Here is a 13,609-nt window from a genome sequence, read left to right on the forward strand (position 1 = left end):
AGCCAGTCACACCGCCGTTTTACCAAGGACAGATATTTCATGAAGATGAAAAATGGAGAAAAGATCCGCAGGTCATGGTTAGTGTACTCAAAATCATCCGATTCAGTGTTCTGTTTCTGCTGTACCTTATTTGGTAAGTGTACGAGTAGTCTCACTCACAGAGGTTTCAGAATGTGGGAACGACTCACTCTCACACTCCATGATCATGAAAAATCTAATACACATCGTGTCAATATGGACAGCTGGTGTGAGCTGGAGACGTGCGTAAAAAGGCACAGTACCATTGACAATACCTATCAACAAATGCAAATGTTGAAAAAAAGACAGTGGAACGACGTCATGAAAAGGTTAATTGCCATAGTCTGTCACCTTGCAGAACGAAACCTTGCTTTCCGTGGCCACAATTCCAACCTACATGAAACAAACAATGGAAAATTTCTAGGTGTGGTGGAGCTGCTTGCAGTTTGACCCAGTGATGAGCGAGCATGTCAGACGAGCGGAGACAAAAGAGATTGCTGACCATTATCTGGGAAAAACGATACAAAATGAGTTGATCACTCTTATTGGAGACAAGACAGTGGAAGCAATAATACAAAGAGTAAAACAATCCCATTACTACTCTGTGATAATGGACTGCACCCCGGACGCTGCACACATAGAGCAGCTCTCTGTGTCACTGCGCTTTGTCAAGTGCCAAATCGGTGCCGGGGCTACTGTTGGAGAGCATTTTGTCGGTTTCCTACCAGTGCTTGACACATCAGGCGCAGGGCTAACAGATGCCTTCTTGAAGCATTTGGAGAAGTTAGGCTTGGATGTCGAAAAATGCAGGGGACAGGCGTATGATAACGGTAGCAACATGCGGGGGAAAAATAGCGGTGTGCAGAAAAGGGTGCTTGATATCAACCAAAAAGCACTGTTCATGCCATGTGCCAGCCACAGTCTAAACCTCGTCATTGTAGATGCTGCGAAGTCAACAGTGGAGTCTGTGAGCTTCTTTGGGGTGCTGCAACGTCTGTACACCATTTTCAGCTCCTCCACACAGAGATGGGAGATTTTCAAGACAAACGTACCACAGATGATGACCCTAAAGGCCATATCCAACACGCGATGGGAATGCCGCGTGGAAAGTGTGAAAGTGCTGCGTTATCAGCTTCCTGCTGTCGGCGAAGCTCTTCTTTCACTGGTCGATCATGCAACAAAAAAAGGTGTGTACGAGTGTGTGTTATTTTACTTTGTGATAGGCAGTCTATGATTTTAGTGTGTTAGGCTACGTATTTTTTAATCTATTTAAAAACTTAAACCACACTCTGTGCCAGGATTATATTGAGCTGTTTCAGTACAATGGACAGCGGCGCATGGTATTTTAAAGCATCATTATTCATTTAAAAAACAACATTATTGTTATTATCAGGTGACAGTGAGACTGCGTCTGCTGCCAGAGGCCTCGAACAGGAGATAACAAGCTGGAAATTCCTGCTGACTGTCATCATCTGGTACAACATTCTCCATGAGGTGAATCGTGTCAGCAAGCTGCTCCAGAGCCCACAAGTTGGGATTGATGTGCTACAGTGCGAGGTGGGATATGTTCTTAAATTCCTAAAAGAATACAGAGAGAACGGCCTTTCATCCGCCCAGACAGATGCTAGAGACATCGCGGAAGAGCCACTACACGAGGCCGAAAACCCAAATGCCAGTTTCCGTACGAGCCCCAAAATCCGGATCCTTCCTTGACAGTGACACCCGAGGAAATGTTCAGGAGAGATGTTTTCCTCCCACTAGTGGACTCTGCCATTACAGGCACTAGTGAGCGCTTTAAGTTGATGGAGACATTTCATGGTCTGTTTGGTTTCATTTATGGAAGAGAGGAAATGAAAAGGGCCGTGGAAAGTTACACCCTCAAAGACAGCTGCGCAAACATAGAAAAAACCCTCGGCGATGTGGACGCTGCGGAACTTGTGCGCGAGGTGTCAACTGCTGTCACTGCAGTGCCGGCAAAAGAAACCACTGGCCTGCAGATTCTGAGCTACATTTACAGAAACAATTTAGTTGAACTGTATCCAAACCTCAGCATTGCTCTCCGACTCATGATGACAGTGCCTGTGACTGTAGCAAGCGGAGAGAGGAGTTTCTCTCGCTTGAAGCTAATAAAAACACACCTGAGGTCAACAATGCTCCAGGAGCGGCTATCAGCTCTGGCTCAGATTTCAATTAAGCACGAGGTGACAAAATCGCTCTACAAAGATGAACTTATCAGGGCATTCTCAGCACTCAAACACAGAAGGGTAGATTTCTGAAAAGGGCTACGGTGAAATCTACACCCGTCGCACGGTGAGCTCAGCTGTCCACGGTGCTGAAATAACGCGCTCATCATTGTATTTATGATAAGTTCGGTTTAGTGTCAGTTAGACATGTTTTCTTCTTTGCTTTTGGTAATAATTTAAGTTGAGGGGATGTTTGTGCTGTTTATTTTATGTCAGCCCAGACAGCTGGAAATATACTGCGCTAATCAATTAAGCAGAAAAGTTGCCGTCCGTGAAAGAACGAGGCTTATTCCAAAACGCTGTATAAATTGTATATAGTTTTAATCAAATAAGGTTGGATGATTTCTATGTTGAGCTGAATTGTTCAATCAGCTGAAACTGCATGTAATAAAATAATATACCAACAGGAATCCTTGCTTTTTCTGCTCTATTATGTTTATGTTTTATATGGGTAGGGCCCCATATTAGTTATTGAACGGGCCCCACAGTGGACATCCACAGTGCGGCGGCGTGGGTATTCTCGTTCCCAAAGCGCTAATTCAGCACAGCATCATAAGTGTAGCTTTTTAACAGGGAACGGCTCGGGTTACTTAACTGTAACCCCTGTTCCCTGATAAAAGTGGAACGAGATGCAGACTGGGTGGGTTTAATTTAAAGGTGCAACGGTTTTAAAACCTAATAAATATAACCAGATAGCAATGTACTCAAATAAAAAATTATCAAATAATTATATATATATATATATATATATATATATATATATATATTTACATTTATGTATTTGGCAGATGCTTTTATCCAAAGCTGACTTACAGTGCAATTATTACAGGGACAATACACCCGGAACAACCTGGAGTTAAGTGCCTTGCTCAAGGACACAATGGTGGTGGCCATGGGGTTAGAACCAGAGACCTTTTGATTAACAGCCCTGTGCTTTAGCCACTACGCCACCACCACTCCTATATATATTTATATTTATACATACACACACCATTTCATGACATAGGTAATATTAATTAATATAATGTAGAATTTTTTACAAAGATAAAATGTGATTATAATAATGATGTAAGGTATGGCGGAGGATCAGTGGCTTAACAGATTCATGAACAAACAAGAACTTACTGTTGAAACTCCCCTAATTACTGAAATAGCGCCAACCAGTCTCCACAAGCACAATAAATGTATTGACAAAGAGACAATGAACTATTGACAGAGAACCGCATGTGACATCCGCAATGCTCACCACGTGCTTATCGTGTGAACAGGAAGGGGAAACTTTGAACGTAACAATGTGTGTGTGTGTGTTTTTCAGTTAAACACAGAACTGCATATTGCTAATGAAATACGTGTAATCCCTGTATGTTGTGTATTTCTGAGGTATATCAAACTCGTTAGAACTGTTTCGTTGTGTGTTTTAAACTCTGAGGCCTCATATTTAATAGCCTCAGTGTATATTCCCTTTCTAAGTGTACTAAACACATGTTTCTTGGTATCAAATTAAACCTTACGATTTGTCCGAGCTGAATTCGAATATAAGATCTCTGTAGAATGATATTACGCGATGTTTTACTATCTTTTGAGTCATTCAGCCCAAAATCTCTTACTGTCATAAACATGCAAATGAGCTTTGACAAAGGAACTCTCTCATGCCCAGAGTAAGGAAGACTTTTACGACCTCCAAAGGAATGTTCAGAGAAGTGCTGACCCTCACTTCATTCTCTTACTGAGAAAGAGAAATGAACCCTGTTAATCCTATATATATATTCTATATATCCATGTGATAAATATTGACATGTATCTAATGTGCCATCTCACATTTTCCCTTAAATGTGCTTGATCTATGTTTTCTTGCAAACTAATGGGTTAATGTTTCAGACTTTGCATACTATGGTTAACCAAAATCATATGTGTGGCATATTTGGTCTCTATAACTTGGTATTCTGAAGATTGGAATGACTGTGTACATGATATGTCGATAACAACAACATATTAGTATTACAAGTATGTTTCCTATTTTCTTTCTTGCACATGCAATGGGCAATTTTACAACAAAGAGCAATAAACCAAATTCCCGCCTAGAACTCAAACCCTTCTTATTGGTCGAGCCAATGAGAGGTGGGACCTGTTTCCTGAGGGTATAAAATTGCTGCGCCCACTTCCTCTCTCTCTCTCTCTCTCTCGCTCTTAGCCCTCTCTCTTGTCGCTTATCTCTTGCTTTCTGGTTCTCTGAGCCTTGTGCTCTCTCACTCTCTCGCTGAATGATGCCAAACTAGAAGGCCCCAAGGACTCCCAAGCGTGTGCCAGGCTACGGCCTTGACTTTCCTTTCACCAAAGATTCTCTGACTCCCACTGGTTCTCTCTCATCAAGACAACATCATCAAAGATCAACTGGAGCATCAACAAATTGCATCAGGACAGTTTAATTCAAATGGGACATGCAAGTATCAAACTTAGTCTCATTATTTGATACATTAAGTATCCTTAACTCCTTTCTAAAAAGGGCGTGTCAGAACTAATATGATGGTTTGCTCAGGCTGTTGATCTGCTGAACTTCAAACAATGCTATAACTTCTTGCCTTCCTGTATTCTGCTTCAGCCCTCTTTCCCTTGGTAAACTGTATGAATGTATGTATATGTATGTTAGAGTAGTTTAAATGTTTAGTCTAGTTAATAAAGTCTTGTTCATGTCACATGTAAAGTTGTCTGTGTCTCAAGCTCATATCTAAAGTCACTAATCATAGATTTTGACTACTTGCTCTTAATACTTAGTAAGAAAGACATTTCCCTTGCCCCGGAAATGTACATTTCTATTAATTAATTAATTAATAACCAATATTGAGTGTTCACGGGATGAACCGAGTATTTGGTTGTAATGTTAATGTAGCTACATCAAGTTAACCCGATTAACTGATCCAAATATTCATAATCGATTATAACAAGTTATGATTGATTATTAATATTTCATAGAGCTGATTCGCTACCTAATGGTAGAAGAATATAGAGCTGATTCGCTACAATGATGACAAACAAATTATTAAAAAATTACATTTTAACTTTTTCAGAACAGGTTATATGTATATAATTGGTTTGTTAAATGAATCTTAACATTGTTGAGTTGCCACATTATGCAATAGACTAGCATGTCTTAAGGTCAATATTAGGTCAAACGTGCCTAAATAAAAAACTGCTTTCTCTAGAAACTCGTCAGTCAATTATTGTTTTGAGGAATGAAGGCTATACAATGCTTAAAATTGCCAAAGAAACCCTGAAGATTCCATACAAAGGTGTATACTACAGACTTCAAAGACAAAGGACAACTGTAACAAGGACAGAAAGAGATGTGGAAGACCAGATGTACAACTAAACAAGAGGATAAGTACATCAGAGTCTCTAGTTTGAGAAATAGATCTCCTCAGCTGACAGCTTCATTGAATTCTACCTGCTCAATATTTCAAGTAAACAGTAAAGAGAAGACTCAGGGGTGCAGGCCTTATTGGAAGAATTGCAAAGAAAGCCACTTTTGAAACAGAAAAACAAAAAGAAAAGGTTAGAGTGGGCAAAGAAACAGAGACATTGGACAACAGATAATTGGAAAAAAGTGTTATGGTTCTAAACCCCCTTGAGTTTTGTGGATCAGCTAGAGAGTAAGGTGTGTGAGAAGTGCCCGACAAGACAGGCAAGTGCTACAGGATCCGTGGGTTGAAATGTATGAGTATCTGAACAAACTGGCAGCTAGAATGTCAAGGATCTGCAAAGCTATCATAGCTGCATGTGGAAGATTTTTTGGTGAGAGCTCTTTGAAGTAGTTTAAAAAGTTCTGAATTTTTTTTCAAATTGTAATAATATTTTTTCATGTTATTAAATAACTTTGGTGAATAAAAGTACCAATTTCTTTCCACAAGAGCAAAACCTGTACATTATTCCAAAAATATGGCTGCCAGTGTATATATATGGCTGCCAGTGTATATATATATATATATATATATATATTGATATATATATATATATATATATATATATATATATATATATATATATATATATATATAGGATGGGCAGAAGAGAAATGACATAACTTTGAAAGTTGTTAAGCTGAATTGGACCACTATCAAGAAGTTTTTTTCATCCTGTTCCAAAGATTGAAGCTAAGAGGCCTCCTTGATGCACATATTTATGTGCCAGCATATTTCACCAGAGTATGTGATTTTTAGACCAAATGGGATGATGCATGGATTAGGGGATTTTTAGCTCTTTAATTGGCCAGTTAATGTAATATCAAATCTCCTCAATGCAACCTCTTAAAATGATGATACCCTTTATTGTCATTGTATCAAAATACAACAAAATTTCAGAATATCTCAGCGGTTTTACAATACATACACAAATATAAACCACACAATCACATTCCATTCATAAACCTATACGCAGCAGGTAAAACAAGAAAATGCAAGTTAAAGGTTTCAAACACTCATTGCACAGTCCACAGTGAGTGTCAGTTATAAATAATGCAAGATAGCTCTTAGTTTAGGGACTGGAAGGCTTTTGGATAAAAATTGTTCAAGAATCTGGCAGTGCGCTTTTTAATTGCCCTGTATTGCCTTCCTGAGGGCAGGAGGGCAAACAGATGGTGGCAGGGTGAGAAGAATCTTTAACAATGTTTTTTGCTCTGGATAGGTACGGGTGTTTGCAATGTCCTGTAGTAAGGGGAGAGGGCAGCCAATGATGTTGTGCACTGTATTTATGACCCTCTGTAGAGCTTTTTTGTCAGCTTCTGAGCAGCACCCATACCATACTGTGAGGGCAGTATGTTAAAACACTCTCTTTAGCAGAGTGGTAGAAGGCCACCAGTAGCTTTGTACACAGATGGTTTTTCATTAGTACTTGCAGGAAGTGCAGGCGCTGCTGTGCCTTTTTAACAGCAGCTGTCATGTTTGTGGAATAAGAGAGACTGGCAGATATATGGATTCCCAGGAATTTAAAACTGTGCACTCTTTCCACACAGTCTCCATATATAAAGATGGGAAGGGGGTCAGCTCTGCACTTCCAGAATCCAAGATGAGTTCTTTAGTTTTCTTTGTGTTTAGCGACAGGTTGTTTTCAGAGCACCACAACATCAATTTAAGAACCTCATCATGATAGGCAGACTCATCGCCTCCAGAAATAAGTCTAATCACTGTAGTGTCATCTGTGAATTTTATAATGTGATTGGAGGAGTATGTGGAGATATAGTCATACATGTATGTATAGAGACCGTAGAGTAGTGGACTCAGGACACATCCCTGTAGGGAACCGGTGCAGAGATAATCGGAGAGGCCCAGGTGGAGAAGTTTCCTGATGAGTATGTCCAGTATGATGGTATTGAAAGCAGAACTATAATCAATAAAAATCATCTGAACATATGTCCCTCTGTATTTCAGGTGCTCCAGAGCCTTGTGGAGGGCTGTGGCAATGGCATCCTCCTGTAAGCAAATTGATAGGGGTCAAAATTGGGAGGGAGGCTAGTTTTAATTTGCCTCAATACTAGACTCTCTAGACACTTTGTGAAAATAGAAGTAAGAGCAATGGGTCTGTAGTCATTAAAACTGTCCACCGCAGGCTTCTTCGGGCTGGGATGATGATGGCTGATTTAAGGCAGGGTGGGACGATGGCTTCTGACAGGGACAGATTCACTGACTTGAAAACCTGTCTCACCTCATGTTCCTGTACACTCAGTGTCTGGGTTCCTGAATCAGGAGGACATGTATGTTGGAGTGGAGACTTCACCTCAAACCATGCAAAGAAACAGTTTAGCTCCTCTGCCAGTAATGCACTGGTGTTACAGCCAGTGTTGGTGCTGCCCTTGAAGTTTGTAATATGCTGCACTCTCTGCCATACCTGCCTTGTGTTGTTTCCAGTAAAGTGGTCCTCTATCTTCCTCTTGTAGACCAGCTTGGCATTTTGATGCCTCTTTTTAGGTTTGCTCTTGCAGTAATGTAAAGGGCCCTGACACCTTATTTGAAGGCCATATCACAAGCTCTGAGGAGAGTATGGTCTTCTGATGTCATCCAGGGTTTCTGGTTTGGAAATACCCAGATGCGCTTCTCCTCAGTGACGATGTCAGTACATCTTACAAAATAGAACAGAACAGATGTGTATATTCTGCCAGGTCCCGGTGTTTAAATAAGTCCCATTCAGTCCTTGCAAAGCAATCTTTTAGTTAGAATAGTGCTCCCTCGGGCCAGATTTTGTTGTTGGCTTTATCTGTTTCCTGAGGGGAGTATAAGCTGGGACAAGGAACAGTGAAACATGGTCAGATAGGCCCAGATATTGGGGCCACAGCTCTATAGCCATGCTTGATATTTGAATACACGTGATCAAGTGTATTACTTCCTCTTGTGGCACATGTTGCGAGAATTTAGGAAATTAGATATTAAAATGAGATAGAAACAATGAGAGTAAACCTGTGTGTGCAATAGGCATGTAATGATACACAAATTTCACAATATGATACGATTATAAAAAAAAGAGCAGCTAGAGTAAACAAACCTTTATCGTTCATTTGACTTGACTGTGTCATTATTAGCCTATATCGCATTATTATGCATAGTCCATCACGTTTACAGTGCAAAATAAACACAGAAATGAGAATGTTTTATTTAATTTAGTTATCTCTGTGCAATACAATGCTATTCATTTCCAATATATATACTATGCATTTTCACATTGAGAATAAATGGGTTCATCCGAAAGCTGAAAAAGTTTGCTTTCAGAGGCTTTATATGGAGTTTGGATGAAAATAAGGTGCATTTCAAACTATTCTGAGACTAGTGAAGACAGACAGCACCAGGGACTAAAAGCGTTTCAAGGCGCAACAGATGATTTGAATCTGGCATCTTGTAATGTAACTGGCTGTTGCAAAGTGCATGTAAGGAAAGTATGCTTTGACATTCAGCTGTTTTTAATGGTGAAGAGAGGTGGAGAGAAGTTAACCGGGACCCATCAAATGTTTCGCTGTCTGGCAAGATGAGGCAAGACGATTTATATTGTAATGTGATAAATATTAATCTAAAATGGCTGCCCTGCTCAACATGTATGTCTATAAGTTAAATGTCCAGCAGCGGGTACCAAAACTAAAATGAGGTTGCAATCAGAAAAGGTTTTTAAGGTGAATTTTAGGTGGAGATTTTAATAAAACGTACCTACCTAACCTAAAACTTTACCCTAAACTTAACCAGTAGTGCCTGAAAAGCGATATTAAAGTTTAACAAATCAGACATCCTTACGTCTAACCAACACATATAACTTTTTATACATTTATACATTCACCATTTATAGAATTATACATTTTAACGCTTGTAAAACAGACCCACCTACAGATATACACTTATTACTTTATGATTAGCTTGCGTGGCAGTGCACTTCATAGAGCGTTGGACTTTGGACTCAGAGGACCACGGTTCGAACAGACAAGAATTCAAGCTGACACGTAACTCAACCAGTCTGGTCTTGTGAAATTTACATAAGTCAGTTTGGAATTGTGCGCAAATTCCATTCAGCAGCGATTTTATGTGAATCAACCTCTAAACCAGCGCAGACAGCACGTGCAAATAATGGTCACTTTTACCAGCCCAAAATTCATTCTTGGTGAATTCCCTTCAAATTGACTTGATTTTAGTAACATGCGTGATAGTGTAGTAAAGTGTTTCAATGTAATTACAATGGTTGTCATAATTGGAAACTTCTAGCAAGGGAATTGACAAAGAAAAGGTTTAACCATCATTCTTTTAATAGAGCATCATGTCACTTCAGAATACCAAAAAATAAGCTCACCAATTTGAGAAAGGCTCTTTGATAAAGTGCTGTTTATTGACAATCCAACATGGAGTTGACAGGCCCTGCTGAAGATAAGTTGAGTAATTCTCAGGAATGGACATTGAACCGTTAATGCATACTCCATCCTTGATGATGGGTCTGAGAGGACCATTTTACTGCATGATGCTGCTAAAAAGCCAAGACTGAAAGGTCAGCCTGAGGACCTGCCCCTACACACGGTCAGACAAGAACTGAATGTCTTGCACGGTGCGGCCTTTAAGGTGTGAAGGAATGCTTGGTTAATATTTCATTCAGTACTTTTTAAATGGTATGAAAAGTGAACAATGCATAGGTAAAACATTAATGTGTCATTTAGTGTTAATGTGTAAAGGAATAGGCGGAAACATTTTTAAAAATGTGGGTGATTATGGGGGTTGGAAGGGGGCAGAATGGTAGGGGGTCAAGAGCACTTCGAAAACACACTCTCAAATGAGATGGCTGAACATTATATTTTGAGTGGAGACAAAAACAGTGGAGTGGAGTAATTGGGCACTTTGCTTTATGTACAGTTGCAGTTAGAAGATTACGTACACTTAGTTTGACAAACACATTTTTTTAACCACTCAACAGATTTCATATTAGTGTAAGGTGGGTGCCAGCAAGTCTGAGCTACCCCTCGAGAAAACAAAAGGCTCTCATGAGAATTAACATTTGAACTCTCTCTTGCATATGTAACAGCAATATCCGAGATGCAGCGCACAGTCCAGCTCACACCTCACTCCTACAGTCTCATCATCTCCCCCTACTCCCCCCTTCTCCTCCTCACTTAAAGCTCACTAAAAACCTATGCAATGTTAAGTGTGTACAAAAAGTAACTATACATGTTTGGTATCATTTAAAGTGTCTCAGTGCGCCTGGTGGACTGGTCTCATTCTCCCAGCCATAATAAAAAGCAAAAAGAATCCTCCCCCTGATCCTCCATACAAACTACCTCCTGTATGTAAATCTACAGGAATCAAGAACCCATTCAATTGCAAATTCTGATCCCACAGTGGTGAACCCCTCAATAGGGGACCAAAATCTAATTATAATGACAGACACCACCATTTGGAAAGCATAATTATTTGGGTATTTAAGGAGATCTGACACACAGTTCATGGTTCTCTGTAGTCAGACGATCCTACACAGTTTACTGTGTGTAGTTTATATCAGGTAATTGCAATTTGAATATCTTGTTTTTTGATAAAATGTCTCAATTTGACTTATTACTGTCTAATTGGAATTGATGAATTTATTATGTTAACAGGTCAATAAATTGTAAACATTTGATTTTATTCTGACTGACTCTGAAATTGTTTTCCCAAGTAGATTAAAAGATTTGTATGTTACAGCAAGTCTGTGTCAGATTAGTGATGAATAATATTTGGCATCAATTCATGTGTACTTGGTTTGCAAAGACAAAAAGGGAATTTCCGTTTAGAACAGCAAATGCTGCTTGACCAATCTAAATTGATTTAAAGGTGTGTCTTAACTCTGTTTTAATTAGATTTTTCTCCAGATAATTGTACGTGGGAAACCATACATGGCCAATCCAAAGCTATTATAAGAGAAGTTATGTTGGTCAACTTACATCTGTAATAGTGGCCGTGACCTCTACTGAAGAAAACGTTAAGTTAAATTCAAGTACAGGTGAAACTCGAAAAATTTGAATATCGTGCAATAGTTCATTAATTTCAGTAATTCAACTTAAAAGGTGAAACTAATATATTATATAGACTCATTACAAGCAAAGTAAGATATTTCAAGCCTTTATTTTATATAATTTTGATGATTATGGCTTACAGCTTATGAAAACCCCAAATTCAGAATCTCAGAAAATTAGAATATTGTGAAAAGGTTCAGTATTGTAGGCTCAAAGTGTCACACTCTAATCAGCTAAACACCTGCAAAGGGTTCCTGAGCCTTTAAATGGTCTCTCAGTCTGGTTCAGTTGAATTCACAATCATGGGTAAGACTGCTGACCTGACAGTTGTGCAGAAAACCATCATTGACACCCTCCACAAGGAGGGAAAGCCTCAAAAGGTAATTGCAAAAGAAGTTGGATGTTCTCAAAGTGCTGTATCAAAGCACATTAATAGAAAGTTAAGTGGAAGGGAAAAGTGTGGAAGAAAAAGTTGCACAAGCAGCAGGGATGACCGTAGCCTGGAGAGGATTGTCAGGAAAAGGCCATTCAAATGTGTGGGTGAGCTTCACAAGGAGTGGACTGAGGCTGGAGTTACTGCATCAAGAGCCACCACACACAGACGGGTCCTGGACATGGGCTTCAAATGTCAAATGTCTTACCTGGGCTAAAGAAAAAAAGAACTGGTCTGTTGCTCAGTGGTCCAAAGTCCTCTTTTCTGATGAGAGCAAATTTTGCATCTCATTTGGAAACCAAGGTCCCAGAGTCTGGAGGAAGAATGGAGAGGCACACAATCCAAGATGCTTGAAGTCCAGTGTGAAGTTTCCACAGTCTGTGTTGGTTTGGGGAGCCATGTCATCGGCTGGTGTTGGTCCACTGTGCTTTATTAAGTCCAGAGTCAACGCAGCCGTCTACCGGGACATTTTAGAGCACTTCATGCTTCCTTCAGCAGACAAGCTTTATGGAGATGCTGACTTCATTTTCCAGCAGGACTTGGCACCTGCCCACACTGCCAAAAGTACCAAAACCTGGTTCAATGACCATGGTATTACTGTGCTTGATTGGCCAGCAAACTCGCCTGACCTGAACCCCATAGAGAATCTATGGGGCATTGCCAAGAGAAAGATGAGAGACATGAGACCAAACAATGCAGAAGAGCTGAAGGCCGCTATTGAAGCATCTTGGTCTTCCATAACACCTCAGCAGTGCCACAGGCTGATAGCATCCATGCCACGCCGCATTGAGGCAGTAATTAATGCAAAAGGGGCCCAAACCAAGTACTGAGTACATATGCATGATTATACTTTTCAGAGGGCCGACATTTCTGTATTTAAAATCCTTTTTTTTTTTATTGATTTCATGTAATATTCTAATTTTCTGAGATTCTGAATTTGGGGTTTTCATAAGCTGTAAGCCATAATCATCAAAATTATATCAAATAAAGGCTTGAAATATTTTACTTTGCTTGTAATGAGTCTATATAATATATTAGTTTCACCTTTTAAGTTGAATTACTGAAATTAATGAACTTTTGCACGATATTCTAATTTTTCGAGTTTCACCTGTATATGCAATTTCATGGGGGCTAAACTGATGTATCTTTGATTGTGTAAACGTGAATGTGACCGATCTTAGGTATATAGCAATTACCTCTGTTTGATGATCAAAGACTGATTAGCTTGTGATCGTGAGACCCACATAAAAGAGAAAAAAAATGTGAGGACCTCAAAATGACATAGTTTCCTAATCTGAACACGTAAAATATAATTAAAGAGTTAAAAAGAATAATCAAACATTTGCTCACTTTTAATGATGCTCAGATATCATTAAAACCTTTTTCATTTATGAGTCAGATGAAATAACGAGGTAATAC

General features: G+C 39.4%; 1 protein-coding gene across 1 annotated transcript; it reads left to right on the plus strand.

Annotated features, from left to right (window-relative positions):
• The first annotated feature begins 628 nt into the window (after positions 1-628).
• LOC127627589 (zinc finger MYM-type protein 1-like) lies at positions 629-1,731 on the plus strand. Its single transcript, XM_052104027.1, has 2 exons — positions 629-1,205; positions 1,412-1,731. Exons 1-2 carry the CDS (start codon positions 629-631, stop codon positions 1,729-1,731), a joined length of 897 nt encoding a protein of 298 aa, XP_051959987.1.
• Positions 1,732-13,609: the final 11,878 nt, after the last annotated feature.

This window comes from Xyrauchen texanus, chromosome 34, assembly GCF_025860055.1.
Source record: "Xyrauchen texanus isolate HMW12.3.18 chromosome 34, RBS_HiC_50CHRs, whole genome shotgun sequence".
In the NCBI taxonomy this organism is placed as follows: domain Eukaryota; kingdom Metazoa; phylum Chordata; class Actinopteri; order Cypriniformes; family Catostomidae; genus Xyrauchen; species Xyrauchen texanus.